The 25,788-nt window shown below is 36.9% G+C and overlaps 1 protein-coding gene across 14 annotated transcripts in view; it reads left to right on the top strand.

Moving 5' to 3' along the window:
• Window positions 1-25,788, top strand: part of CEP128 (centrosomal protein 128) — a 388,434-nt gene that overhangs the window by 199,025 nt on the left and 163,621 nt on the right. Inside the window, exon 20 of one of the 14 annotated variants that reach the window (XM_042990263.1) lies at window positions 17,450-17,916. The exons of the other annotated variants lie outside the window; for them this stretch is intronic. Coding sequence (XP_042846197.1) covers window positions 17,450-17,550 — 101 coding nt within the window. The 3' untranslated portion in view covers window positions 17,551-17,916. Of the gene's footprint in view, window positions 1-17,449; window positions 17,917-25,788 lie in introns of those variants that run through there. 14 annotated transcript variants of the gene reach the window in all.

Below are 25,788 nucleotides of genomic sequence, written 5' to 3'. Positions count from 1 at the left end.
TGGTTTCATAGGATAAAATATGTGGTTTTTATGCCCTAATGACTCATGCTTTAAGGTGGGAACTGGCCTTTTGATAATATATCTGACTGATTGGACAATACTGCTCTTCTTAAAATGTTCCATGTTTTTGAAGGTGTTGATTTGCTCCTTCTACATGGTGGTTTTATTATTCTTAAGTGTGGGGTGTGGGTACAGTGTGTGAAAGGCCAGGAGAGCAGTTCTTAGTTATTGGTATTATGGGGACTTTGAAGTGATGTAGCTATAGTCAGCAGAGAAAATATGAAAGATCTTGGGTAATTTTCTAGATCCCTTCTTGCTGATACTAGTAGATTCTAGATTACCACTGTATCAGTCTTACTTTCTATCCTTTGATTGGACCAACACACATACATGTACTCATGTGTGCATGCACACATGTGCAGAAACACACCTTAATGCTCCATATATATAATGTCCTTTCAGCAATAGGCTTCCTTCTGTTATTTTTCTGTTGCCTTTCCCATGTCAGAATGGTGGTGCTTATATTCCCAGTGAGAGAAATAGCTGTGTGTGTGTGTGTGTGTGTGTGTGTGTGTGTGTGTGTGTGTGTGCGTGTGTGTATGAAGGGTGTTGGAATCCATGTACAAATTTTAAAATTCTGAATTTATACATACATCCTAAAGAAAACATGGACTTATTTAGGAAGGAGTATATTGTACAATTAGATGTCTGAGGTTTACATTTTGATATTTTGCTGGGCTCTGCTATATTGTAAAAGGATGCAATATTTAGTATTGTTACAAGTAGCTATATTTTTCAGAATATTAAAATTGGGTCTCATGTAAACAAATAATATTCATTGAATTGAATTCTCTACTTTTTCACCACTCAGCAGAGCAAGAGAGTAAACACTAGGTGCTGAAAAACAAAATAGGAAACTGCAGCCCTGAATGGCTAGGCTCCAGTTGCTTTTACATAGTTTCTAATAACCAAGATTTTCCATGCAACTGACTCTTGATTCTCTGTGCAAGTAGGCTACTTGCAGGATGACTAATACAATCTAGATAAAATTAGAAGCAAAATCACTAACGCCATTTTCAACCTTCTCTTTCATCCAGTACTTACAAGGGACGCTGAACAGAAGTTACTGTATTTAAAAACATTGTATGCTTTAAATACATACACAAAAATAAACCTATTGCGCATGACTGGGAAGATTCAAAGAATAGCAAAACCATGTCCCTCCCCTAGAGGAGATTATAGCCCACTAGTCCATGGATTCACTTCAATGCCCCATTGTATATACAGCTGTAGGTAATAATAAAGTGCTTATACACATGTAACAAGGGTACTACCTCTACCTGAAAGGGTCAGAGAACTGAAAAGTATTTCAGTTCAATTCTGAAGTTTAAATACAGATTTGCCAGGTGAAGAAGGAACCAAAGGAAACAGCCTACACAGAGTCTTAGAATTCTGAAAAGGCCATGTTTGCCCAGGAATAGGATGAAATTCAGGAAGGCACAAATAGAAAAGTTTCCTTAGATGAGAAGCAGGAGTAAATTTCAGCAGATGAAGAGTGGGAGAGGAAGAATAAAATAAGATGAAATGTGTTTGATGCTAGTTTATGAGGAATGTTTTATATCAACAACCAGATGTTTTCTAGTAAGTGAGTATGATGATTCCTTTTACTTATTTGTAAGCTAATGCTAGCAGTAATGGGGAAACTGCTCTTTACCTGTAATACCATACATAAAGTGTTCTTCTGGAGAGCTGCTCTGTTATTAGTACTAACAAGGGTCTACAGTATTATTCAGCCCGCTAGTATGCCTGTGTCTACCTCAACTACCCCGTTGATGTGTTTAAATTTAACTTTGGTATTCTTTCCAGATAGGTCAGGGCAAAAGATGGAGTTAGGTCAACCTCACATTTTCAGTTTAGAGTTTGTACATTAGGTGAAATTTGGAAGTAGTCTGCGGTCCAGCTGGAGCTGGATCTAATGGGGAATGCGAGGCGCAGGGAAAGTACAGCCTGGTCAATGACATGGTTGTCATTTCAGAATATTAATGATGGGATAGCTGATAGGTTCCTGACTGCGATAGGTTGATTGGCAGAATTTTAAGAAGGTTTCTAACTGAACAGGTATATAAGTATTGATGATTATTGTGTTCTCCAACTGCCCTTTAAGGATACGTCTGAGTGCCTGCCTTGGGCCTTGTGTGTTAGATCATCCTTCTATGGGATAAGGAGCATATGGGGGCATGGAAACATGACTAACCACTCATAGCCTATTATCTCCTTTTTCTAGACCCTGCTCTGGCTACTAGACTCCAGAATTCCCTGTTAAAATTGCCAGGCCTGTTCAAGTTTCAGGCCCCCTTTTCTAGACACATCTTCTTAAGGACAGTGTGAATACCTCTAGGCCCAAAAGGTGGTTGAAAAGTAGCTGTTGGATGTGTGCAGTGCTTTCCACATTCATGGCTGAATCCCCTTGGCACTAGATGGAGTCGGGTGGAACAGGAAAGCCATGGGCCTCCTTTTAAATTCCTGAAAGTGTTAAGAACAGCCTATCGGATCTGATAGAATCAGTTGGGAATGCAGAAGTTAAAATGATCAAGAGGCTACAATATAGAATTGTATATGTCAACTGTCATATGTATACAATATGTCAACATGTCAACTGAGCTCTTTAGAGAAGGTGTACGCTACTCTTAAAATTATCTGTCTCAAACTCCTTGCTGTGCTGGAGACAGATCTTAACACTAGTGTTTGTATTTCCAAACTTTTCTACCTTCTTATATTCAATTTTTTTAAGTTGCAAAGTAAAAAGTTTCTAAAGAGGATTATTGAATTATGCTCTTATACACTAATTCCTTAGGATGGCCAGGTATAGTCACTGGACTTAGAATGAGCAAATTAATTTCATGTACTTATATTTGAAGTAGAACAAGATAATCAAAAGTGAATTGGCATGAAAATACTTAAATAAGTAAATACCACTAGGCCTGTGGAATTATTTTCACTCCATTTTAAAAAACAAATATATTAGTATTACAATTTCATTGTTTTCTCTTTTACTGGCTTCTCACTAGTATAATACATACAAAATAATAATTTTTTATGATTATGTATTTGATGTTATGTAAGTATCATATTAGGATGAAAAAACAATATACATAAACACACACATACACACACATAGGTGTATACATACACATACACACACACACACTGTATGTGTGTGCATATATATGGCCTAGTCTCATATGTCAATCTTCAGACCATACTTTAAAGGGAGTGTTCTTTTTCCTTCATTAGAAAAAGAGTAAGTAGGGACGCCTGAGTGGCTCAGTCTGTTAAGCGGCCGACTTCAGCTCAGGTCATGATCTCTCCGTCCATGAGTTCTAGCCCCGCCTCAGGCTCTGTGCTGACAGCTCAGAGCCTGGAGCCTGTTTCAGATTCTGTGTCTCCCTCTCTCTGACCCTCCCCCGTTCATGCTCTGTCTCTCCCTGTCTCAAAAATAAATAAAACGTTTAAAAAAAAAAAAAAAAAAGAAAAAGAACAAGTAATAAGGGCCTGATTTTGAATAGGAAAGGTGCCCTAAGTGAATTTATTGGCTTTGTAACTCAATCTTCAGAAAGTAAAAACCATTTCTGGAGATCAGAAAAACAAAATTAGATAGCTTTTCATGCAAGCCTGAAGGACTGTTTTGTTTTTGGGTGCCATACTTTGTTTTCTAAAGAGGATGGATGTTTGTTACATTTGGGGAGTTATCAAGATTTCCTTTAATGCTCCAGAGTGTGCAAGTTAATGATTTTAGCCTATAATTTTTTATATCATTTTAAAGAAGAAAAACTGTTGGACAATTTGGATATCAGATGGTTTATTTCCAAAATCATATTATGGTCTTAAAATTGTTCTGTGTAAATGTTTTGTGTAGTTTGCATGTGCCAGTTCTATTTATTCTAAATCACTGTTGATTTTTTTTATTCCGTTCAAGAAAATATGCAATTAAAGTCAATGGAATATACATGCTGTAAAATTCCTGAGTAGTTATGGGGAATTTGGGCAGGTAGATGTTTACCCTAACTTTAAATTATAAGTGACTTGCTTTATTTTATATTCAGTTGAGTACTACTTAATGAAAGTATGTAAATGGAAGTCTCTATTCCTTTCATATGCACAATATTCCAAAATAACTTGTGGAAAAGAAAGTACTATAAATTAGGTTTAAATTTTTTTTTTTATGTTTATTTATTTTTGAGAGACAAAGTGTGAACAGGGGAGGGGCAGAGACAGCGGGAGACCCAGAATCTGAAGCAGGCTCCATGCTCTGAGCTGTCAGCACAGAACCTGTGGGGCTAGGACTCACAAAGTGCGAGATCATGACCTGACCCAAAGTCGGACACTTAACTGACTCAGCCACTCAGGTGCCCCTGGGTTTTATGATATAGACAAGTTACTGTTACTTTTTACAACAGTATTTTTTTTACTGGTACTTTGGTAGCTTGTGCAGAGATATGTATGAATCCAGTTGACTCTGAAATAGATGGGAATAAGTATATATTGTTTCTTTTCTGAGTGTCTAATCAGAATTTAACTTTTCTTCTATGCTATGCTAACATGATATACCGAATTCATGCTACAGTTGTGGGATTTCACATGAGAAAATAAACTCAATAAGATATATTGCCTAGTAACTAATTATTAAAGTATGTCTGATAAGAACATAAAAACTGTTTAGCCTATGTTTAAAACCCTTTGGTGATGGAGATTATTTCTGCACCGGTTTACCATATGAGTTCATCATTCTGAGATTATCCATACTTGTCCCCAACAAAGAGCTGTTTTTTTGTAAGTAGCTGTTATTTTGTAAGCAGCTGTATGTAGAATATATGTTTCTTCCACTCAAAGGTCAGGATTCAAAACTAGTTATTAGCCTAGATTTAATTGCTGTGCTGACTACTTCTTTTTCCCAAGAGAATTCCTATTTCAGCCAATCTCTTGGTCTTCATCTTCCACTTTTTACATTTGCCATATTGCTCTACAACAGTATGTAACAGAAAGATGACAATCTATTTGTGGTTTTTGTGAATTGATTATAGGAGCAAATGAGAAATATGTATTGATCCCATCACAAACTTCTTCCAGCTCCAGATTATGCTTTACTTCTTTTTTAAAATTTTTTTTTAATGTTTATTTATTTTTGAGAGAGAGAGAGAGGCAGAGCGTGAGCAGGGGAGGGGCAGAGAGAGAGGGAGACACAGAATCTGAAGCAGGCTCCAGGCTCTGAGCTGTCAGCACAGAGCCCGACACGGGGCTCGAACTCACAAACCGTGAGACCAGGACTTGAGCCAAAGTCCGATGCTTAATCAACTGAGCCACCCAGGTGCCCCAATTATGCTTTACTTCTTAATGAGCTGTCTCCAATTAGAGGACACTCCATAGATCAGGTAGTATCTCTGAGGAAGGCAGATGTTCCTTGTGACATTTTATTTGCAAACTATCAAAGTTGTTGATAGTAAGAAACTGAACCATTCAGAAAAAAAATTCAGTCAGTAAAAGAGAAGTGAAGACGGCACTTATTTATCGAAAAAGAAAACAAAATACCTAGGTATAACTAACCTTAAAAAGAAATGTCAAAAAACACATGCAGAGAAATGAAGAACACACCTAAAAGACATAGAAGTAAACTAGGAGAAGTGAATACTGGAAGAAAGTATCCATTTTCTTGGCTAGGAACACTCAAATATCATAAAGGTATCATTTATTCTTAATTTATGAACTTAATGCAGTCTTATATGCATACAATCTCTCTCTCTCTCTCTCTCTCTCTCTCTCTCTTTTGGCATTTGGTTCTCTTTTTTAAAACTGGTGCTTTAGGGGCACCTGGTGGCTCAGTCAGTTAAGCGTTTGACTCTGGCTTAGGTCATGATCTCGCAGTTTGTGGGTTTGAGCCCCACGTCAGGCTCTGTGCTGACAGCTCAGAGCCTGGAGCCTGCTTGGAATTTTGTGTCTCCTTCTCTTTCTGTCCCTCCCCCACTTGAGTTTTGTCTCTTTCTCTCTCATTCTTTTAAAAATAAACATTAATAATTTTTTTTGAAAAACTAGTGCTCTATATAACTGATTGGAAAAATCATTTGGAAGAATGAAAAAGCCAGAATATCCAGCAAAATCCTGTAAAAGAAGAAAAAGAAGAGCATGAGAAAAGGTGGTTCTAAACCTTTGTAATATATATATATATATATATATATATATATATATATATATATTTTTTTTTTTTTTTTTTTTTTTTTTTTTTTTTTTTTTTAACTAGACAGCCCAGTGGAACAGAATAGAAAATTCAGGAAAGATCCAGAAGTTTGAAAAAGTTTAGTCTACAGTAATGCTGACATTTTAAATCAGTGGAATGGGTAGACTTTTTAATAACTGTGCTGGGATAACTGGATATCTATATGGAAAAAGATAAAAAGATCCATTTCTGACACTATCTACCAGATTACTTTTAAAATGGATCAGAGATTTCAATGTTAAACATGAGATTATGGAAATACTAGAAAAAACCTGGGCAAATGCCTCTATAGTCTGACAGTAAGCAAAAGTTACCTAATACTAACTGAAATGCAGAAGCATTAAGGAATCAAGTGATGGATAAATTTGGTTGCACAGAAATTTTTGTAAATGGCTGAAAACCCCCACCGTAAGCAAATTGCTGACTGGGAAAAAAAATTTGGAAGTCTTATGATAGACAAGAGGTGTTATCCCTGATAGATAAACAATTATTAAGAAGTCCAAATGTGTGTGAATGTCTGTGAATCTGGGAACTATGAGGAAACAAGCCTTTCATACATGGCTTATGGAATGCAACATGTTACGACTCCTTTGAAGGTGACTTTGAATCTAGTTGATTTTCATAAGCATTTATTTTTAACAACTCCTCGGTCCTACTTCTAGCAATCTATGTCAAAGATACAGTGGCAACAATACAAAAAGCCCAATCCATAGCACTACTTATCACAGCATTACTTTTTTTGGGGGGTGGGTAGGGAGGGCAGGGGCAAAGGGACAGGGGAAGAAGGAGAATCTGAAGCAGGCTCCATGGACAGCATGCAGGAGACAAAAGCTTAAGCGACTGAGCTGCTAGTATTACTTTTAATAGCAAAAGACTGGAAATAATGCTATGCCCATCAGGAGGGAGCTAGTTGAAGAAAGGGTGGCGCATTCAGAATGCAGGAATATGTAGCACGGAAGAGAAGTGTCCTTTTCACTGTCTGGTGTATGGGCTGGAATGACTTGAAGACTAATCGCCTACAAGGAATCTCCACGTGACCCTGTTTCCTCACAGCCTGGCAGCCTCAGGGCTCCAAGCAGGTGTCCTAGGGAATTGTGCAGAAGCTGCATTGCCTTCTAATCTCCAAGGGGACACAGCATCACCTCCCTGCATGGGGTTGGTTACAAGCTAGTCACAAGCTTGTCTACGTTCATAGAGTGGGACTGTGCCTCCTCCACAGCCCCCCATGTCTCCCACTTCTCACTGGGTAAATGTTAAATATTTCTTTTTTAACTTTTTTTTTTTTTTTTTTTTAAGAAAGAGAGACAGAGACAGAGCATGAGCATGGGAGGGGCAGAGAGAGAGTGAGGCACAAGATATGAAGCAGGCTCCAGGCTCTGAGCTGTCAGCACAGAGCCCGACGCGGGGCTCAAACCCCAAACAGTGAGATCATGACCTGATCCGATGTCAGATGCCCAACCGACTGAGCCACCCAGGTGCCCCAAACCAAAGGGAAGTGTTAAATATTTTGAGATGTTTCCAGAACCACATGCTGTTGACTCTTTATGAAATAATCTTGCCCCTTTCTCTCACACATGTATACACAGAACCCAATCTGATCAAGGCTGTAGATCTGATTACTGACTTATAGTAAATGCAGAGGAATAATTTCAATCAGCAGAATTCAGACAGTGGGAACTTTACAGGACAAAAGATCTGCTTTCTTCAACAACAACAAAAAGTATATGGAGAGTAAACTAGCTGGAGGGAGAAACTATAGATTAAAAGGCACTGAAGGGGCCCATCTGTCAGTGTAATGAGTGAAATTGCATTGCACGACCCTGATTCAAATGAACAAACATGGAAAAAAAAAAGGGAAATGTGAACACTGACTGCCTGATAGTATTTGAATATGCTATTAAAATTATTAATTTTTTAGATATGATAAGGGTTATAACAGTTATCTTTAAAAGACAAAGATAATTTTATTTTCAAATAACTAAATCCTAAATTTCATTTAACATATGTTACCTCTTTTTTTCCTCTTAGAAAATTTAGTTTGAATATTCTTTTGGCTAAAATGTTAACTTTTTGGCTGAAATGTTTGCCCTATGGCTTTCTTCATTCTTCAAATGAATACTGGTTGCTTAAATCCCAGTGTAATCTTTGTAAAAATCTTCTAATGATATAGGGCTACATATTTAAATTAATTCCCAGAGATACTGTCATTCTAAATTTAATTGTGCGGTAAGAAATAAAGGTGTTATTTTTAGTGTGTTTTTCCCATTGCATAAGCATCTGTCTTGGTAATCTAAATAGTTTCTTAATTCTGTAGTTTAAGGTTTTATCAATAATCCTTTTGTGGGTTGAATCTAAATTAAGATGCTATTGCCCAAACAATTTTCTTTGGTTTTCTCTTATTTTAAAAGAAAACAGAGGGACGCCTGGGTGGCTCAGTTGGGTAAGCATCTGATTTTGATTTCGGCTCAGGTCATGATCCCATGGTTCGTGAGATGGAGTCCTGTGTGGGGCTCTGCTGGGCATGGAGCCTGCTTGGGATTTTCTCTCTCTCTCTCTCTCCCTCTCTCTCTCTCTCTCTCTCTCTCTCTTTTCACCCTCCTTCCTCCCCAACACCTCCCCTGTTCATGCTCTCTAGTGTGCTCTCTCTCAAAAAAAAGAAAGAAAAAGGAAAAAATAAGAAAATAGGGTGTAGCTGTGACTATAAAAGGGTAGGATGAGGGATCTTTATGCAGGACCTGTCCTGTGTGTTGACTATGTTGGTGTTGATGTTTACACAGATCTGCACATATGCTAAAATGATAAAATTGCATGGAATTAAATATACCACATACTCACCCATAACGCATGCACACACACAGACGAGTATAGGTAAAAACTGGTGAAATCTGGATAAAGTCCGTGGGCTTTATCCCAAGGTCAGCTTCCTGGTAGTGATAGTGAATGTTCGTTTTGCCAAATGGTACTGTTGGAGGAAACTGGGCAAAGAGTATAAGACATCACTCTCTATAATTTCTTACAGCTGCATGTGAGCCTATAATTATCTCACAATAAAAAGCTGAAAAGTAGATTACATTGACTTTACTATTTTTGAATGGGAAATTACTGTTATAAGAAAATCAGACATCAAATCTAGTTAGAATAGTAAACACAGTTTTTTTCTGATTTCCTAGTTTATAGCTTTTGATTTTTTTTTAGCTTTTGATTTTTAAAATTTTAATTAGAATAGGACCTGAATAAAGTCTTAAAAACTGATATTGCTCAGCAAAAACATTTTTAAATATGCCATGACAAACACAGAGTCCTCTGGAAATCTTCAGTAACTGAAGGCATGCTAATGGTTGGGATGCTACAGAGAATGCGGTCTCTTGGTAGATGCTGGGGAACTTGCGCACACAACTTAATTTAGACTTAGAGACAGCCACAGTTTTGAGAACCAGGAGGGTCCCTTTATACCTTCTTGTTTATAACTATCTTTATTACAAATGAAAGACTGAACCCAGAAAGGTTAAGAGACTTTTCCAAGGTTCTACACTAGAATGTGTTTTAACACATTAAATGTGTTTAAACACACTAAAATGTGTTTTAACACATTAGTGATTGATTTTGCTTACCTTTTTATCTGTGGCCATCTTTTTCTTGCTTCATGTGTCAATCCATACATTTTTACTCTCTAATAACTTTTCCTTTAGTTCTGTTCATCTAAGTTACCATAAGCATAGTAGAGACAAATAAACAAACAAATGATCATTTGAGTGTACATTTTTTGAGTGTACATTTTTTAAGTGGTGACATTTATGTGATTAAAAACCCCTGTTGTGTGTAGATATTTTGTTAGTGGTTTGCCTTATGTATTTGTATTCCTATACCTCTCTGAGACTTTTTTTTTGCTTGATTTAAAAGAAATACCTCTTAATATGGTGTGGAAAATAAGGGGCAGTGGGGTTGCTGCAGGGTATCCAGGCAACCTATGCAAATGCATGAGCCCTATGCAAATGTGTGAGCCCTATGGAAATACATGAGCTCTATGCAAATGAATGACTATAGGATGCAGTTAAGAACATGGGCCCTGAAGTCTCACTGCCTAGGTTCTACCACACTGTGACCTTGGGAAACTTTCCCAACCTCTCTGTTCCTTAGTTGCCTCATTTGTTAAGTTGCATTGATAATACTGTCCAGCTGGTAGGATTGTTGTATCAAATGTGCTGATACATGAAAAATTGATTCAAACAGCAGCTAGGAAGTATTGAGTAAATGTTAGCTGCTATATTTAAATGCCGCTCATAGTTTTGATTTTACTCTTATTAGACATCAGTTAGTCCTGGAGCTGCACTGGGGAATGTGGGAAAGGCGACAATAAGAATATGGTCAGGAGTATGTATATGATGAAGAATCAATAAATCACCTTTGAGCACCTGTAATGTCAAGGGCAAATGGATGTATGAGAAAAAAGGTGGGTTCTTTAATTTGGTCCATAATCTGGTTTTCCTCTTGAATCTTATACCTTTGGTTAATCAACCATTTACCAAGTATTTGTTGAGTGCCTCCTTGTAATGCTGGTTGTTGTTGGCTTGGAACTAGAGATACGGCAGTGAATAAAATACACAGAAATCCCCACAGCTGTATTGGTTACATTTTACTGGCAGGAGACAGGCAATAGACAAAAACAAATTAAGTAAATTATGGAGTACGTTAGACGGTAATAATTGCCATGGGAAAAGGCATACAAAAGAGGCTTAGAGGGCTAACGGATGCTAGTAAAGGAAAAGTGTAATTTTAAGTAAGATCATCAGGGTAGGCTTCATTGAGAAAGTGCTGTTGGAACAAACAATGAAAGAAAATGTACGTGCATATGGGAGAAGAGCATGCAGGCAGAGGGAGGCATTAGTGCAAAGGCCCTGAGGCAGCAGTATGTTCAGCTTATTTGAGGAGCTGCAAAGAAGCCAGTGTGATAAGAGTAGAGTGGGCAAAGGGGAGTGTGAGTGTAGTTGGGAAATTTGAGAAAAAGAGGGGAGTCAAAGATGATATTGAAGATTTTAGCCTGAACAGCTGAAACATCGGACTCTCCAAGTCTGAGGTGGGAAGGCCCATGGTGGAGCAGGAAGAAAATTAGTGGGAAAGAGTGAACTAAATGGCAGATAGGGTTTAAAATTTAAAATAGTCCTTTTCAGTCTGTCTTAGGCCAGGAAAGCTAAGTCTCTCAGATCACCTCTTCAGCATCAGGGAGAGGTCAACTTACGTATCTTTGAGGCAGAAGAGAAGCCTGCCTCCCCTGGCTCCTCTGTCCCTGAGTGAAGTTCTTCATCCATTTGGTTGGTGCTTCCCTGCTGGCGTTTATTTGATGGCTGGAGTCTGTAGCTGGTGTAACTTGTCATCTGCTGCATTTCATCTCGGGCAGCGTTTCCTGTAGCACTGGCCAACCTGACCTCCTGTCCCCTCCTGCTGCTGCCCTCAGTTCCTCTGAGACCTGGATATGTGTCCACTTTGATTCCACGGAACCATCTGCTTTGTAGCCTCCCTTCATTATGGCAGCCTCTCAGAGGTAGGTGCCCCCACCAGACTGTCAGAGGCTTCTGCTTTCTTCTCGACAATGCAAGAGCCAAAGGCTAATCGGCAGATTAAACCTTGGGTCCCCCTGCTACCTGACAGTGCTCTCCTGCCAAGGCGCTGTGTCTTTGCTGTCTAGGGCAGCCTGAGAGGCAGTCACTTTTCAGAGTCTTGAACAGGAACCAAGAATCGAGAGCCCTGTGCTCCCCTCAGTTTTACCCTTGCTAATCTAATGAGCTGCTGCTTCTCTAGACAGAGAACCGAGAAGGGAAAATCAGTTCATATGTGAGACAGTCTTGTTTGTTTTCCTCTCTCTTCCCTGCCCTCTTTTAAGCCATAAAAGGAACCGACTCTCCAGTTTATCATGTCCTGTTACTTTTGGATCTCCGTTATTTTAAAGCTATATGGTCAGCTCAATGAGCTTGTCCCTTGGTTTGCTAAAATGGGAGACAGTATTTTCTTTCAAATTGATATCTAGCTCCAGAAATCCTATTTTGCATGAAAGAAGATGAACATTACATTGTTCTTTCTCCTTGTATTTTTTGTTTTATTTTGAGAGAGAGAGAGAGAGAATGAACATGCCAGGGAGGGGCAGAGAGAGAGGGAGAGAGAGAGAATCCCATGCAGGCTCCCCACCATCAGCACAGAGGCCGATGTGGGGCTCAAACCCATGAACTAGGAGATCATGACCTGACACCAAGAATCGGAAGCTTAACTGACCCAGTTACCCAGGTGCCCTGTTCTTTCTCTTTGAATCCCTGAAGTCCCTAAGTCCTAAATTACTAAGTCAAAGCAAAACCCTTAGTTACTAATTGTAACCTCCACTCAGATAGATGCTTTGGACTGACCAGGACAAAGCCCATATTCCTCAGAAAGACAAGTTAAAAACTAATAATTTTAAACATCTATAGCTAGAATACCTATGGTCTCTAATATATATACATTTTTCCTTTTTGTAAACGCAAGTACACAAGTCCTATGAAATAGCTTTGCTTATTTTAGATGACATAATAATGATATTTCCCAAAATGTTGAAGTGTGTCTGATTTTCATCTTTTGCCATACTCACTCTTTGTTCAATGAATCTTCTTATGATCTTCCCTGAACTCTTGTTTAATAAAATAAAACAAAGCACATTCGAAATCTGATTTAGCATATCTTCACATTTTGAGGTAAGCAGATAGAACAGATGTTAGAGCATAACTTCCTCTGTATTTCTATTTAAAAATGTTAGCCTCTTTTCTATTCAGCATTTTCCAAGTTAGCATGAGTTATTAAAAACAAAATGCAAGCACAGACAAAAAAGAAAATGGCTGTGCCTTCTTATTTTAAGAATAAAATCAATTAAATAAGGTTTTTCAAATGTGATCTTAATAGTAATAAGTTTAGAGAGGGAAAAATAGATAATTTAGATAGTATTTCATTAAAAATTCCTAATCTCAGATGTTTCAAAAGATGTGTTTGAAGACATTCAGTTGAATGATGGTTAGATACATTTTGGAAGATACAATTATGGCATGAAAATAGAAAATCCATTACCTACTCTTTAGTACCTCTAAATTATTTTTATTGTATAAGGAGGCCTACCATTATACTTCTAGTTCATCAGTAAGATCTTTTATAGTAAAGCTAAAATAAGGGAAGGAAGTCTTGTATCCCTGAAAAGTCAAATTGATGTATAGAGTTCCTTACTTTTGATGTTTGGAAAACTTTTTTATTTCTTAAATTTCAGATATTGGCATTTGGTAATTTGATACGACCTAAATATACATAAGCAGCTAGTATCAAGAAGTTATGTCTTAGGTTTAACCCAGATAATATGCACAGGCTTCTGACAGGATTCCGCTTGAAAAGCAGCCTTCTTTCTCTGCCCCGAATCAATATCTCCCACCTCAGTTATTTTCTCTCTTTTCTGTGTTTTGCACCCATTTTCTGTAATGTTTGCTTTCCTTCAGTATATTAATGTGTTTAAGTCTGCTCTGTCAAAAAAAACAACCCTCTCTGAATTTTATGCCTCATCTAGGTACAACTTAATTTTATTCTCCTTCGAAGGCCTGTGAGGAACCATCTCGCTCATTACGTTTTGCAGCTCCTCCATTCTTTCATCGAACTACTGAAATCTGATTTCTCATCTTACTTCACTGAGGTCAGGGCTGATATCCTAATGGTGAAATCCAAAGGCCCCTTTTCAGGGGACTTGTCATTTCATCTCTGTGTAGCACTTGACATTGATGGCCACTCTCTTCTCAGTGAACGCTTGCCACCACTCTTCTCTGCTTGCTGAGTGCATTTCTGAGCATGTTCCAAGCTCCTCTAGCAGCATCTTTTACTCTATTCATTCCTTAAATTTTGGTGTTTCCTAAATATGGATTCTAGACCCTCTTATCTTTTCATACCTCATGTGCTCTTGGGAAGATGTAGTCTCCTGTCATGATTTAAACATCCAAATGCTCATGACTTCTAGCCAGCCTCTTCCTCAGTTTTCCAACTTGGGTATCTTACAGCCTTTCAAATACATATTTGCTTGGATCTCCTACAAGTAGCTCACATGCATTATATCTGAATATTCACCAACCATGTTCTTTCATGTACAACTTGTCTTCCTTTATTCCCTGTCTACCCACTCAACCAATCTAGAACCCTCCAGGTCTTTTCAGTATCCTGCAACACCCCTCATATCCCAATAACCAAGCTGTCACTAAGTGGTCCTCATTTACCTTTCTCATAGTTTGAAAATCAATACACCACACCCCCTCCACCACCACTTTCTGTTGTTGTTTTTTCCCAGTGACTATTGTACTGTGGTTCAGACTTTCCACATTCTGTTCATGGAACATCCCCTATCTCTTAAGTCTTTCCACCATCCAGTCTATTCTCTGTAATACCAGAGTGTTTCATCCACAAAGAAATCTGGAGATGTTTACCTTTGTTTAATCCTTTCCACAGTATTTTGTTATATAAGGGATACACTATATGAACCTTAAAGTTTTTCATGGACCCTTTAAATCTATTAATACTCTTACTCTCCCAGGCACTTTGCCCTCCAGCAACACCATTTGACATTATTTGAGCACATTCCACCATTTCATATCTTGGCCCTTCGGATATGCTTTTTTTTTTTTTTTTCTGTTTCAAATTCCATCTTCAACTGCTGGTGAACTAATTCTTTCTCAAAGCTCAACGCATGTGTCACCTGCTCTCTGCAACATCGTCTGCCCTTTTTCCAACTTCTGTCAAGACCAGTGAAGACAATTCTGACCAATGATTCCCAAACCCTATTTTCTCCCGCATGAGGTCATGTATTTGTGTGCTTTCCACTTTGTCTGTCTTGCACCTTACATTTCCCACGATAGGCAGTCTCTTTCTCGGAGGCACAGAGGTAACCCCTGCAACAAATTTTCTTCTCCTCTTTCTTTTCCAAGGTTTGCCTCCAGAAGCATATCTACTCCCTTTCCTTTTTATTGCCCCATTCGTAAACTGCAAATAATATGATTAGCTTAATAGTTTAAAAAACAAAATATCCTTAGTTGTGATTAATGTATAGAAACCATGCAAATGAAGAGTTCTGTCTTCCGAGAAAAAATTAAAGTCTTGAATTGAAGTCATGTATCAGAGTCTAAAGCATTTGTGGGAGGAAACAGAAATCTCTGCTACTTCCCTCCTCATCCTCAAACATCCTTTGTGAAACACTAACATCTAAGGTAAATTGAAAATGATTTCTTATTCAATTGCAGTATTTTCCTTTTCTTATTTTTTCAAATGCATATTTTGGCAATGTGAACCCAATATTTTAAACAAATTCCTACTTTATGCATTGTGATCTGTCCTAGGGACAACACCATTTTTAAATGGGAAATTATGGTGTAAATTTCAAACAACTGACTTATTGATATAGTTAAACATATTCATAAGTATGGAGCTGCCTTTTTGTAATATTTTTGATTTTTAGATATCATAACTTAGCAATGGGCTCTTTCTCTCTCTCTCTCTTTCTCTCTCTCTCTCTCTTTTTAAATCAACAAGTATGGCCTCTAATTCTTGTCTTGTAGAGCACCTTTAAAACACTTGATGATTTTTTTCCCCCAAACAAAAATAATGATACCAGCTGATTCTTAATGATCAAAAATAAACTCCCTGAAGAAAAAATTGGATTTCAATTAAGTTTTGAAAGAGTACTTTATGTCTTGTTAAGGGCTAAAGTGAATTGTGAATAAACCCTAAGATCAACACTATTGCTTCTGACCTAGAACATAACTGTTTATAACTTGTATTTTCTGAGAACTGCATAAATGACATGTAGATGTAGGTTCCTTTCTATTATGGACCTAAAATGAAATATTAGCATTGAATGGAAATTCTGTCTTTATTACAGGGGACTTGATAGTAAGTTGAACTGCTAAATAGGCTTTAGATTTGATCTAGAATATAAATATCTTGAGCTGTTGCTGTGCAGACTTTAAGCAATCTGGGGTAGGCTGCTGCTGCTGCCTAAACCATTGATACCTCCAGAGTTAGCACAGACCTTTTTGCTGCTCCTGGTATGGTCCATGGACCAGCATCATTTACATTACCTGAGATTTTGTTAGCAATGTAGGATCTCATTCCCCATCCTAGATCTTCTAAATTCAAATCTGCATTTTAAGATAGCCACGTTATTAAAATACACATTAAGCTAAGGGAAGCACTGCCTTAGACTGGTGGAATATTATGTTCCCTCACTGGAGAAAGATGGAAAGCCTTCTTATGCAAAGAGACCAGACTTCTGTCTCTACTCTTTAGCTCACTCCACCACCTCTCACAGGTCCTGTATTGCTCCTTTGCATTTCATAACAGGCTTATGCCTCCTCCTTGCTGGATTCTACACTTTGACCTTTGCTGATAACTAGTTAAGAGTTTTTCCATTTCAGTGAACTGTCAAACCCCCAAGTCCAGTTTTTACCTTTCCAAAAATCCCTCAATGTGGGTGATCAGTTAGAAGAATTCATCTTTTGGGGATCCCTTTGCACCCACCCTATGCCCCAGAGTCGATGGTACTTATTGTGTGTTTCACGTTTTAATTACCTTTAATCTTGTCAAGATTTCTGTATATTTTTTGATTGCTCTCCTTGATTCGGTACAGTTACAAAACCTTATTAAATATTTCTGGGGGTGCCTGGGTGACTCGGTCAGTTGAGTGTCCCATTCTCGATTTGGCTGAGGTCATGATCTCACAGTTTGTGAGGGATTCTTTCCCCCCCCTCTCTCTGCCCCTCCCCAGCTCGTGCACACGTGCTCTTTCTCAAAATAAATAAACATTTAAAAAAATATTACTGAATGTGGAATATTTTAAAATCATACTATCTTGGCAATAAATGTAAGGTATTAAGTTTTTCATTTACTTATAATTATCATGTCCTGATTTTTAATGTTCTTGGAACTTAGTTTGAGCGGTGGTCACCTACAAAACTGCAGTTTCATTTCAGTACTAGAGGTACGCAGTTAGTCCTTTATTGGTGAAGATTTAGTGAACAGCTTATCTTTTTTTCTTTTTTTTGGGGGGGTGGGATAATATTTTTTAAGTTGGAATTGTATAAATCTAAAAAGGTCTGGATTGTTTGTGAGAGAATTAAACAGTTTGCTCTCCTCTGTTCCTGCCAGGCAGTCAGCCCCAGTCATCTGTTCAGTTGCGGAGGCCTGTGGATAAGCTGAGGGTGTTCTGGGTCCTTTTGTCACTTTGGACATGGTTATTCCTCCCCTGAGAATCTGACCCCAGAGAAGATTGTGGTTAAATGGCGATTTGGGATTGCCTATGACATTGTCTTCTTTCCCGGCACCTGCATGACTGCTGTTATTTATTACTAACCGGAAAGCATTGACACCACTGCTTAAAATCATTTGCCTTTGTCAGCTTGTAGTAAGTTTTGAAGTAAATTTTGCCCATTTAAAGAAGAAAAAAAAATTCTTAAGGTATTGGGGAAGGCCAGGAGTTTAAGATGAGTTTGTATCTATATTTGTTGCTCTGTGGATTTTACTACAAAATTACTGTGTTAATGGTTTCAAAATGAGATGATAATACATGTACTTATAGGTCACAATACATGTTCTAGTTGAACATACAAAAGTTGTGGCATTATTTATTACTTTACTGTTAGAGTAGATTTGTGTTGTAATGGAGAAATAGGAAAACCATTACAAGACTGTCATTTTTTCACATTAAGAATACCATAATGTGAAATAATATATTGCACATCTATTAAAAATGTCTGTTTTAAAATTCTGTGGCAAATATTTAAACTAAATATGTATTCCTAACATTAGCTATTTATTTTTAATGAATAAAAAAATGCAAGAAAAAAATGTCTGACCCACTAAATCATCATATTTCACATCTTTCATTTAATAACAATGCAGTATTTCAGGATACTATATATGAAATTATTTTGAGTTTCTTTTTCTTTTTTGGGGGGGGAGAGAGAGAGAGAGAGGCGCCACAAGTGGGGGAAGGGCAGAGAGGGTGAGAGAGAGACAGACTCTGAAGCAGGCTCCATTCTCTGAGCTGTCAGCACAGAGCCCAACATGGGTCTCAAACCCACGAAGTCTGAGATCATGGCCTGAGCCGAAGTAGGACACTTAACCAACGAGCCACTCAGGTACCCCTGTTTTGAGTTTCAAAGTAGATCATGGTAAAGAGACCTCAGGATAGTAAAGGGTTGCAGGAAAGTCACAAATGGGTAGTTATTTAGTAAGGTATTAAGTATGATATTGATAGTTAGGTTTTGGAATTGCACCGTGTTGAAATTGCACACACGTAAAAAGGCATATGTATTTTTCTGATACCCAGGTTTATGTCATGATTTAGGGCTTTTTTTGTTACACTTACTTTTAAATATCTTAGACAAAGTGTGTTTGCAATGATTTTTATCTATACCTGGGCCAACTAATCTGAGAAATTTAATTTCCTGAAGATTGAAGCTACTTAGCATCCAGCTCTCTTCCTGAGTAACTTAAGTGAAAATGTATGTCTGCCAGACTGTGCTTTCTATCAATCATAAATATAAAACACTATAAAACAGTGAACCTAATTTGCTGATGCAATAGCAAGTGGAGCGGGTTAGAACAGAATGGATGGTTGATATTTTCAAGATCACTCTGTCTTGTATTCAGTAACATAGTCTGGTTTTGTTACTTCGGTATGTTTGTTCCTCTTGTCCTTTTCCTCGTGTTACTATATGATTTTTTAAAAAGGGATATAGTTTAGGCAGTTACCAAAATCAAACTATAATCATTCGACTCTATGATTATATAAATTTTAATTTGTGAATACATCAGAACGCTTTCACTTTAAAATATTTTAAGATATTATCCATATTAGAAAAGAACTTCCTTGGCCTGTAATATAAGAAGTCTGTTATGTTATATATAAAGTTTATATAAGTATATGTGTATATGTACATAAATGCACACACAACCCCCCCATAGTGCCCTAATATTGTTTAAGCTTCTCAAAACCAGAAGTCTTTAATGTATGTATTCTAAGAATCTAACATATATTCAGCATGTTTTTGAGCAATTGAGTTATTAAGTAAGTTAGTAGTCTCCATGTCCAGCATGGGACTCAAACTCAGGACCCTGAGTTCAAGAGTAACATGCTCTACCTCCTGAGCCAGCCAGGTGCCCCAAGCAATTGTGTTATTTAAATATAGTTGCATCTTCTATGTAGATGATTGGAACTTGGGGATAATGCTTAAATATGTAGCAGTTCGGGTAACCTAGAAATCTCGCCACTGTTCTTGCCGTCTTTAATTCCAGCTCTGTCCTCTCCTATTTAACATCACTATAAATTCACCTGCTCATTTGCTTTCAGTGATGCCTCCAAATTGTACCTTAATGTAGTTTGGTCTCCTCCTACTTAGACTGTGAACAGGTTGAGGGTAAGAAGCATTTCTTACCCATCATTGTATCTCTGGTGCTTGGCGTATTGTGAGGTTTCATAGCAATTTCTTGATGAATGTTTTGGAATAATTATGTATGCTGAGAAAATTTCTGCTTTATGATTCTTTTCTCTTTAACTCTTGGTCTTTTTTGTTGCATCCATCTAATGTCTGCACTCAAAAGGGTTTGATATAATTCAACCTTGATGGTGAGGAAACATACAGATTTAATTATAATAAGATAACATGTTTTAGAGTTTTAATAAATTTACTAAAGCTATCTGATTTAGTTACTCCGAAGCTTTATAAAGCAAAGTCTCCTCTCATGTATGTATTTATTTATTTATTTTACAGAAATAGAGACAGAATGGTCATTTTGTTATTTCTAAACTACCTTTGGGAAATATTTCCAATATTTTAATATTTCCAATATTTCTATTTCCTCTCATCAACTAATAAGAATGGAGGACTCCCATGAGCCTCCTATGCGATGCCTTAATCTGATCTAACAATTGGGGAAAAAAAACAGGAAACAAACATGAAAATTTGTTTAGTGCAAAAACATTAGTTATCTATGTGTAAGAACTTTTGCAAAGAGCTTCTTGCTAAAGCTGATGCCATTTATTCAGAGTGATGAATGTTGATTTCATTTATTTTTATTACATGGATATAGTATAGCCTAGTGAATAATTGAATTTATGCATTCTTTATTATTGTTGGCAAGGCTGTTTTTACAGTCAAGACAAAGTAGCTGACAATTAAGGTCATATGGATTCTGGACCAAATGAAACCAGAGAGCATAAGGATTGGAAGAAATTAAGACCTCGTAAAGGAGTTACTGATCATCTAGAAACGTTTTTGTTGTTGTTTTAAGTTAAATTAATATAATATTTAACACTTATTCTAACCAGCATAGAGTTTAGGGAAGCATGTATTTTGGTAGAGGGTAAAATATTTAATGATGTTAAATTGAAATAGTGGCTCTTTTTATAAAAGAGCTGGTTAGAGGACTAGACATAGGTAATCAGATGGAGACTTAGTCTATAAAAAGTCAAGCCAGAATAAGATAAAGCAATGATCAGAAAGAGGAAGAGGAGGTAAATAAATGCTTGAAGACTTTACTTGGAGGAATAAAAAATAGTTCTTGTTAATTCCTGGTCTATATATTTTATCTGTCTCAGGGAAAAAAGTCTATTACATACTTATGTTTTTAAAGAATAGGGCACATCATCAGGTGATAGTTAGCATCCAGGGGTCAGATGTTCATTTCCAAGCATGAGTAGAATCTCATTTCTGGGGAGAGTTTACTTGTACCTTTTCAGCTCCAAACTGGTTAACCTCATACATATTTAGAGTTTGATTTTTTTCTTCCTTTTTTTCTTTAAGGAATGGAGTTAGAACATTTTACAGTAAGCAATGTAAAAGTGTTTTTGATATTTTTGATAGATAATATTTTATGTGAAAGTAGCATTTGTGTTTATTTTCTTTCACAGCAGGATTACAGATTATCCCCAGTGACTGTATCTAAGAAAAAAGTGATGGAAAGTCTGGGTCTACTATATACATGCTGTTCCATTTCATTTTAATTGAATTGGGGCTCTTAGATCACCTGCGGGAATGTGTGCTTAACTGATGGGCAGTTCTTCATGTCTTCAACTGCTGTGTAATTTTCCCTTGAGCATATATATCTCTTAAACATTAACGGTCCATGTTGAAAATAGAGGGTGGATAGCAATTGACAAACAGCTCTTTCTTAAGCCAAGAAAATCTGAAAAATATAGATTAGCGTATGCTAGCTTTCTGTATTAAGGACTCTAGTATGTAATCCTAAAACATATGAAAGATGTCTCTTACGTTTTTGAGCATCCCAACATTTTTCGCGCTATAAAGTTCCTAAATTATTTCTTGTTTTAATCCAATATAAAACCCCAATTCCAATGAAGGTTTTGTGGTTTTTGTGTATTGTAAGGTACATAGATATCATTTTATTTTAAGATTGTAGTTTTAAGTGATTTTTCTATCCAATGTGGGGCTCGAACTTACAATCCTGAGATCAAGAGTCACATGCTCTGCTGACTGAGCCAGTCATGTGCCCCTAGATATTTATATTCTAATATCTTTACCTTTAATTTTTTAATTGAGCTCAACACAGTTGGGCAAGTTATGCTTTTCATTATCTTTAGCTTGTTACTTGAGGAAGAATACTCTCTTTTAAATATGCAAAGGATGCTAGTTTTTGTATAGGTAAAATAGCTTCCTTAAATTGTTTTTTTTTCTTGATCTAAATAACATTAATTTCTTTTACTCTTCATTGCATATTTTTGGTTAAAGTTGCCTTGTCTATAGATAAGGAATAGGTAGGTTATCAATAGAGAAGAAGCAGACAGATACACAAACATTCAAACATTCACACATTCCAAAATTTGAAGAAATGTTGAAGTAAACTATAGGTAATTTATTGACAGGACAACTTACCATATAAAATCTGTATTTTAAATGCATACATTTTGATATTAAATTCAGGAAATGAGTATAAGAAAAGAGTAATGTAGTCCTTTCACTCATTTCATTTAAACGCAAATGTCTGGGGGGGGGGGTTGCACCTGGGGGGCTCAGTCAGTTAAGCTGCTGACTTGGGCTTGGGTCATGATCTCATGGTTCCTGAGTTTGAGCCCTGTGTCAGGCTCTGTGCTGACAGCTCAAAGCCTGGAGCCTGCTTCAGATTCTGTGTCTCCCTCTCTCTCCACCCCTCCTCTGCTTGTGTGTTCGTTCTCTCTCTCTCTCTCTCTCTCTCTCTCTCTCTCAAAAATAAACATTAAAAAAATTAAACACAAATATCTAATATTATTTAAAAAAAGAAAATATATAATGGTCAAGTTGGCTTTGTCCCAGAACTGGAATAGTTTAATATTAGAAAATATCTAACTATTATTTGCCAAATTAAATGATCAGATGGAAAAAACACATTATCAATAATGTGTTGATAGTTGCAGAAAAAAATGTATTTGGTTAATTTCTGCACAAATACATATTGCAAAAAATTGTTAGCAAATTAAGGGTACATTTATTTATTTTTACTTTTTTATTTTAGAGAGCAAGAGAGCATAGGCAGGGGTGAGGGGCAGAGAGGGGAGAGACAGAAAGGAGAGAGAGACACACAGAGAAGAGAGAGAGAGAGAATATCAAGCAGTCTCCACACTCAGCACAGAGCCCAATGTGGGACTTGATCCCACGACCCTGGAATCATGACCAGAGCCAAAATCAAGAGTCGGATGCTTAATTAATGAGCCACCCAAGTACCCCAGCAAATTAGGGCATTTTAAAATTTGAAATAAAATATCTACAGAAAAGTCTTTTAAAAACATCATCTTAGGGGCACCTGGGTCATGATTTTACAGTTCATGAGTTGGAACCCCAAATTACCTCCTGGTGTCAGTGTAGAGGAGCCTGCTTGGGATTCTCTCTTTCCTCTCTCTCTGCCCCTCCTGTGAGTACTCTCTCTTGCTCTCTAAAAATAATCCTAAAAAAATAAATATGAAAAAAATCATTTTAAATAGGAAGATACTATTAAGATACTATTAAGAAAATAGGTATAAGAAATTATGCTCATTTTTACCAATTTCATTCAATTTTATACTAGTATGAGCTGCTAGTTTTGTCAGTGCAATAAAAGAAGAAAAATAAATTTATGGTAAAAGGATGGGAAAGGATAAAACAAAACTGCCATGATTTATAGATAAATGTGATTATTAAGAGAAAAATAATCTACAAATTATTAGAAATTATACAAGAAGTTAAGCATCTGGATATAAAATTCAGTATGTAAAATCAATTCTTATTTATTAACGATGACCAAGTAGGAAATATAGTTTTTAAGATTCTATTCACAAAAGTAATACAACTATAATATACTTTGGAATATATCTATTAAGAGATGTATAAAATGTACACATACACATTGTAAAACTTTACTGAACTCCTTTAATAATAGATAAATGATAAACTATCTCGTATTTATGAAAAGGAAAACTTTTATATCAAAAGATGTTTAGTTTTTTCCAAATTAACCTAGAGATTCACTAATATTCTAATTCTCATTTAATTATATTCTGATTTCATATATGGAGTATATATAAAAACTTTACAACATAACTTTACATGAAATTTTAGGGGAAAATGGAGGACTATTCAAAAAGTAGGAGAAAATGTTTAATCCATATGAAAAAAATTAGAATCCTCTTATTCACTGATAGCTTTGACTACCTTAAAATTAAGTACTTCTCATCTAAAGATACTTAAAAAATAAACTACGGATTAAGACATAGTTGTTGTTGTAAAATTAAACCTGCCTAGGATTAAGATTAAGGATAAATGAGGGTCACCTGGGTGGCTTAGTCAATTGTACATCCAAATCTTGATTTTGGCTCGGGTCATGATCTTGGGGTCATGAGATTGAGCCCTTTGTTGGGCTCTGCACTGAGCGTGGAGCCTACTTAAAATTCTCTCCCTCCCCCTCCCCCTCCCTCTCTTTCCCTCTCCCCCCGACTCCTCCCCTGCCCCTGTCCTCCACTCACACATGCTGCCTCTCTGTTAGAAGAAAAGAAAAAAAAAAGAATAAATGAACTCCTAGAAATCAATAAGAAAAGGCAACAACTTAATCAAAAATGGGCAAAAGAAATGAACAAATATTTAATAGAAGAAAGTCATGTAGGTCCAGTTACCATGAAGAAATGAGATAATAGCAGGTTGCTAGTTCAATAAAATCCCACTTTCATTTAGCATAAATTTAAATCTAGTAACCTTAAGTGTTAGAAGGGATATGGATCACCAGCGTCTTATGAATTGTTTGGTGTAGTATAAACTGGTATAACTTCTCTTGAAAAAAAATGTATTCTAGAATTTAGCACTCACAAATTGTATGTTTCAATAATATTACTCATGAGAGTTTACCCAAGAGAACTTCTTGCCTATGTCTAACAGGTAGTATGTTCAAGAATATTCATAGAGATTGGAAGAATAAATATTGTTAAAATGTCAATACTACCCAAAGCAATCTACACATTCAATGCAATCCCAATCAAAATTGCACCAGCATTCTTCTTGAAGCTAGAACAAGCAATCCTAAAATTTGTATGGAACCACAAAAGACCAAATAGCCAAAGTAATACTGAAGAAGAAGACCAAAGTGGGAGGCATCATACAATCCCAGACTCTAGCCTCTACTACAAAGCTGTAATCATCAAGACAGCATGGTATTGGCACAAAAACAGACACATAGACCAATGGAATAGAATAGAGAACCCAGAATTGGACCCACAAAAGCATGGCCAACTAATCTTTGACAAAGCAGGAAAGAATATCCAATGGAAAAAAGACAGTCTCTTTAACAACTGGTGCTGGGAGAACTGGGCAGCAACATACAGAAAAATGATACTAGACCACTTTCTTACACCATTGACAACAATAAACTCAAAATGGGTAAAGGACCTGAATGTGAGACAGGAAACCATCAAAACCCTAGAGGAGAAAGCAGGAAAAAACCTCTCTGACCTCAGCCACAGCAATTTCTTACTTGACACATCTCCAAAGGCAAGGGAATTAAAAGCAAAAGTGAACTATTGGGACCTCATGAAGATACAAACCTTCTGCACTGCAAAGGAAACAATCAACAAAACTAAAAGGCATCCGATGGAATGGGAAAAGATATTTGCAAATGACATATCGGACAAAGGGCTAGTATCCAAAATCTATAAAGAACTCACCAAACTCCACACCCGAAAAACAAATAATCCAGTGAAGAAATGGGCAGAAACATGAATAGACACTTCTCTAAAGAAGACATCCGGATGGCCAACAGGCACATGAAAAGATGCTCAACGTTGCTTCTCATCAGGGAAATACAAATCAAAACCACACTGAGATACCACCTCACGCCAGTCACAGTGGCTACAATGAACAAATCAGGAGATTATAGATGCTGGTGAGGATGTGGAGAAATGGGAACCCTCTTGCACTGTTGGTGGGAATGCAAACTGGTGCAGCCGCTCTGGAAAACGGTGTGGAGGT

The sequence above is a fragment of the Panthera tigris genome, chromosome B3 (assembly GCF_018350195.1).
Source record: "Panthera tigris isolate Pti1 chromosome B3, P.tigris_Pti1_mat1.1, whole genome shotgun sequence".
Classification (NCBI taxonomy): domain Eukaryota; kingdom Metazoa; phylum Chordata; class Mammalia; order Carnivora; family Felidae; genus Panthera; species Panthera tigris.
This window is presented reverse-complemented; position numbering and strand designations above follow the sequence as displayed.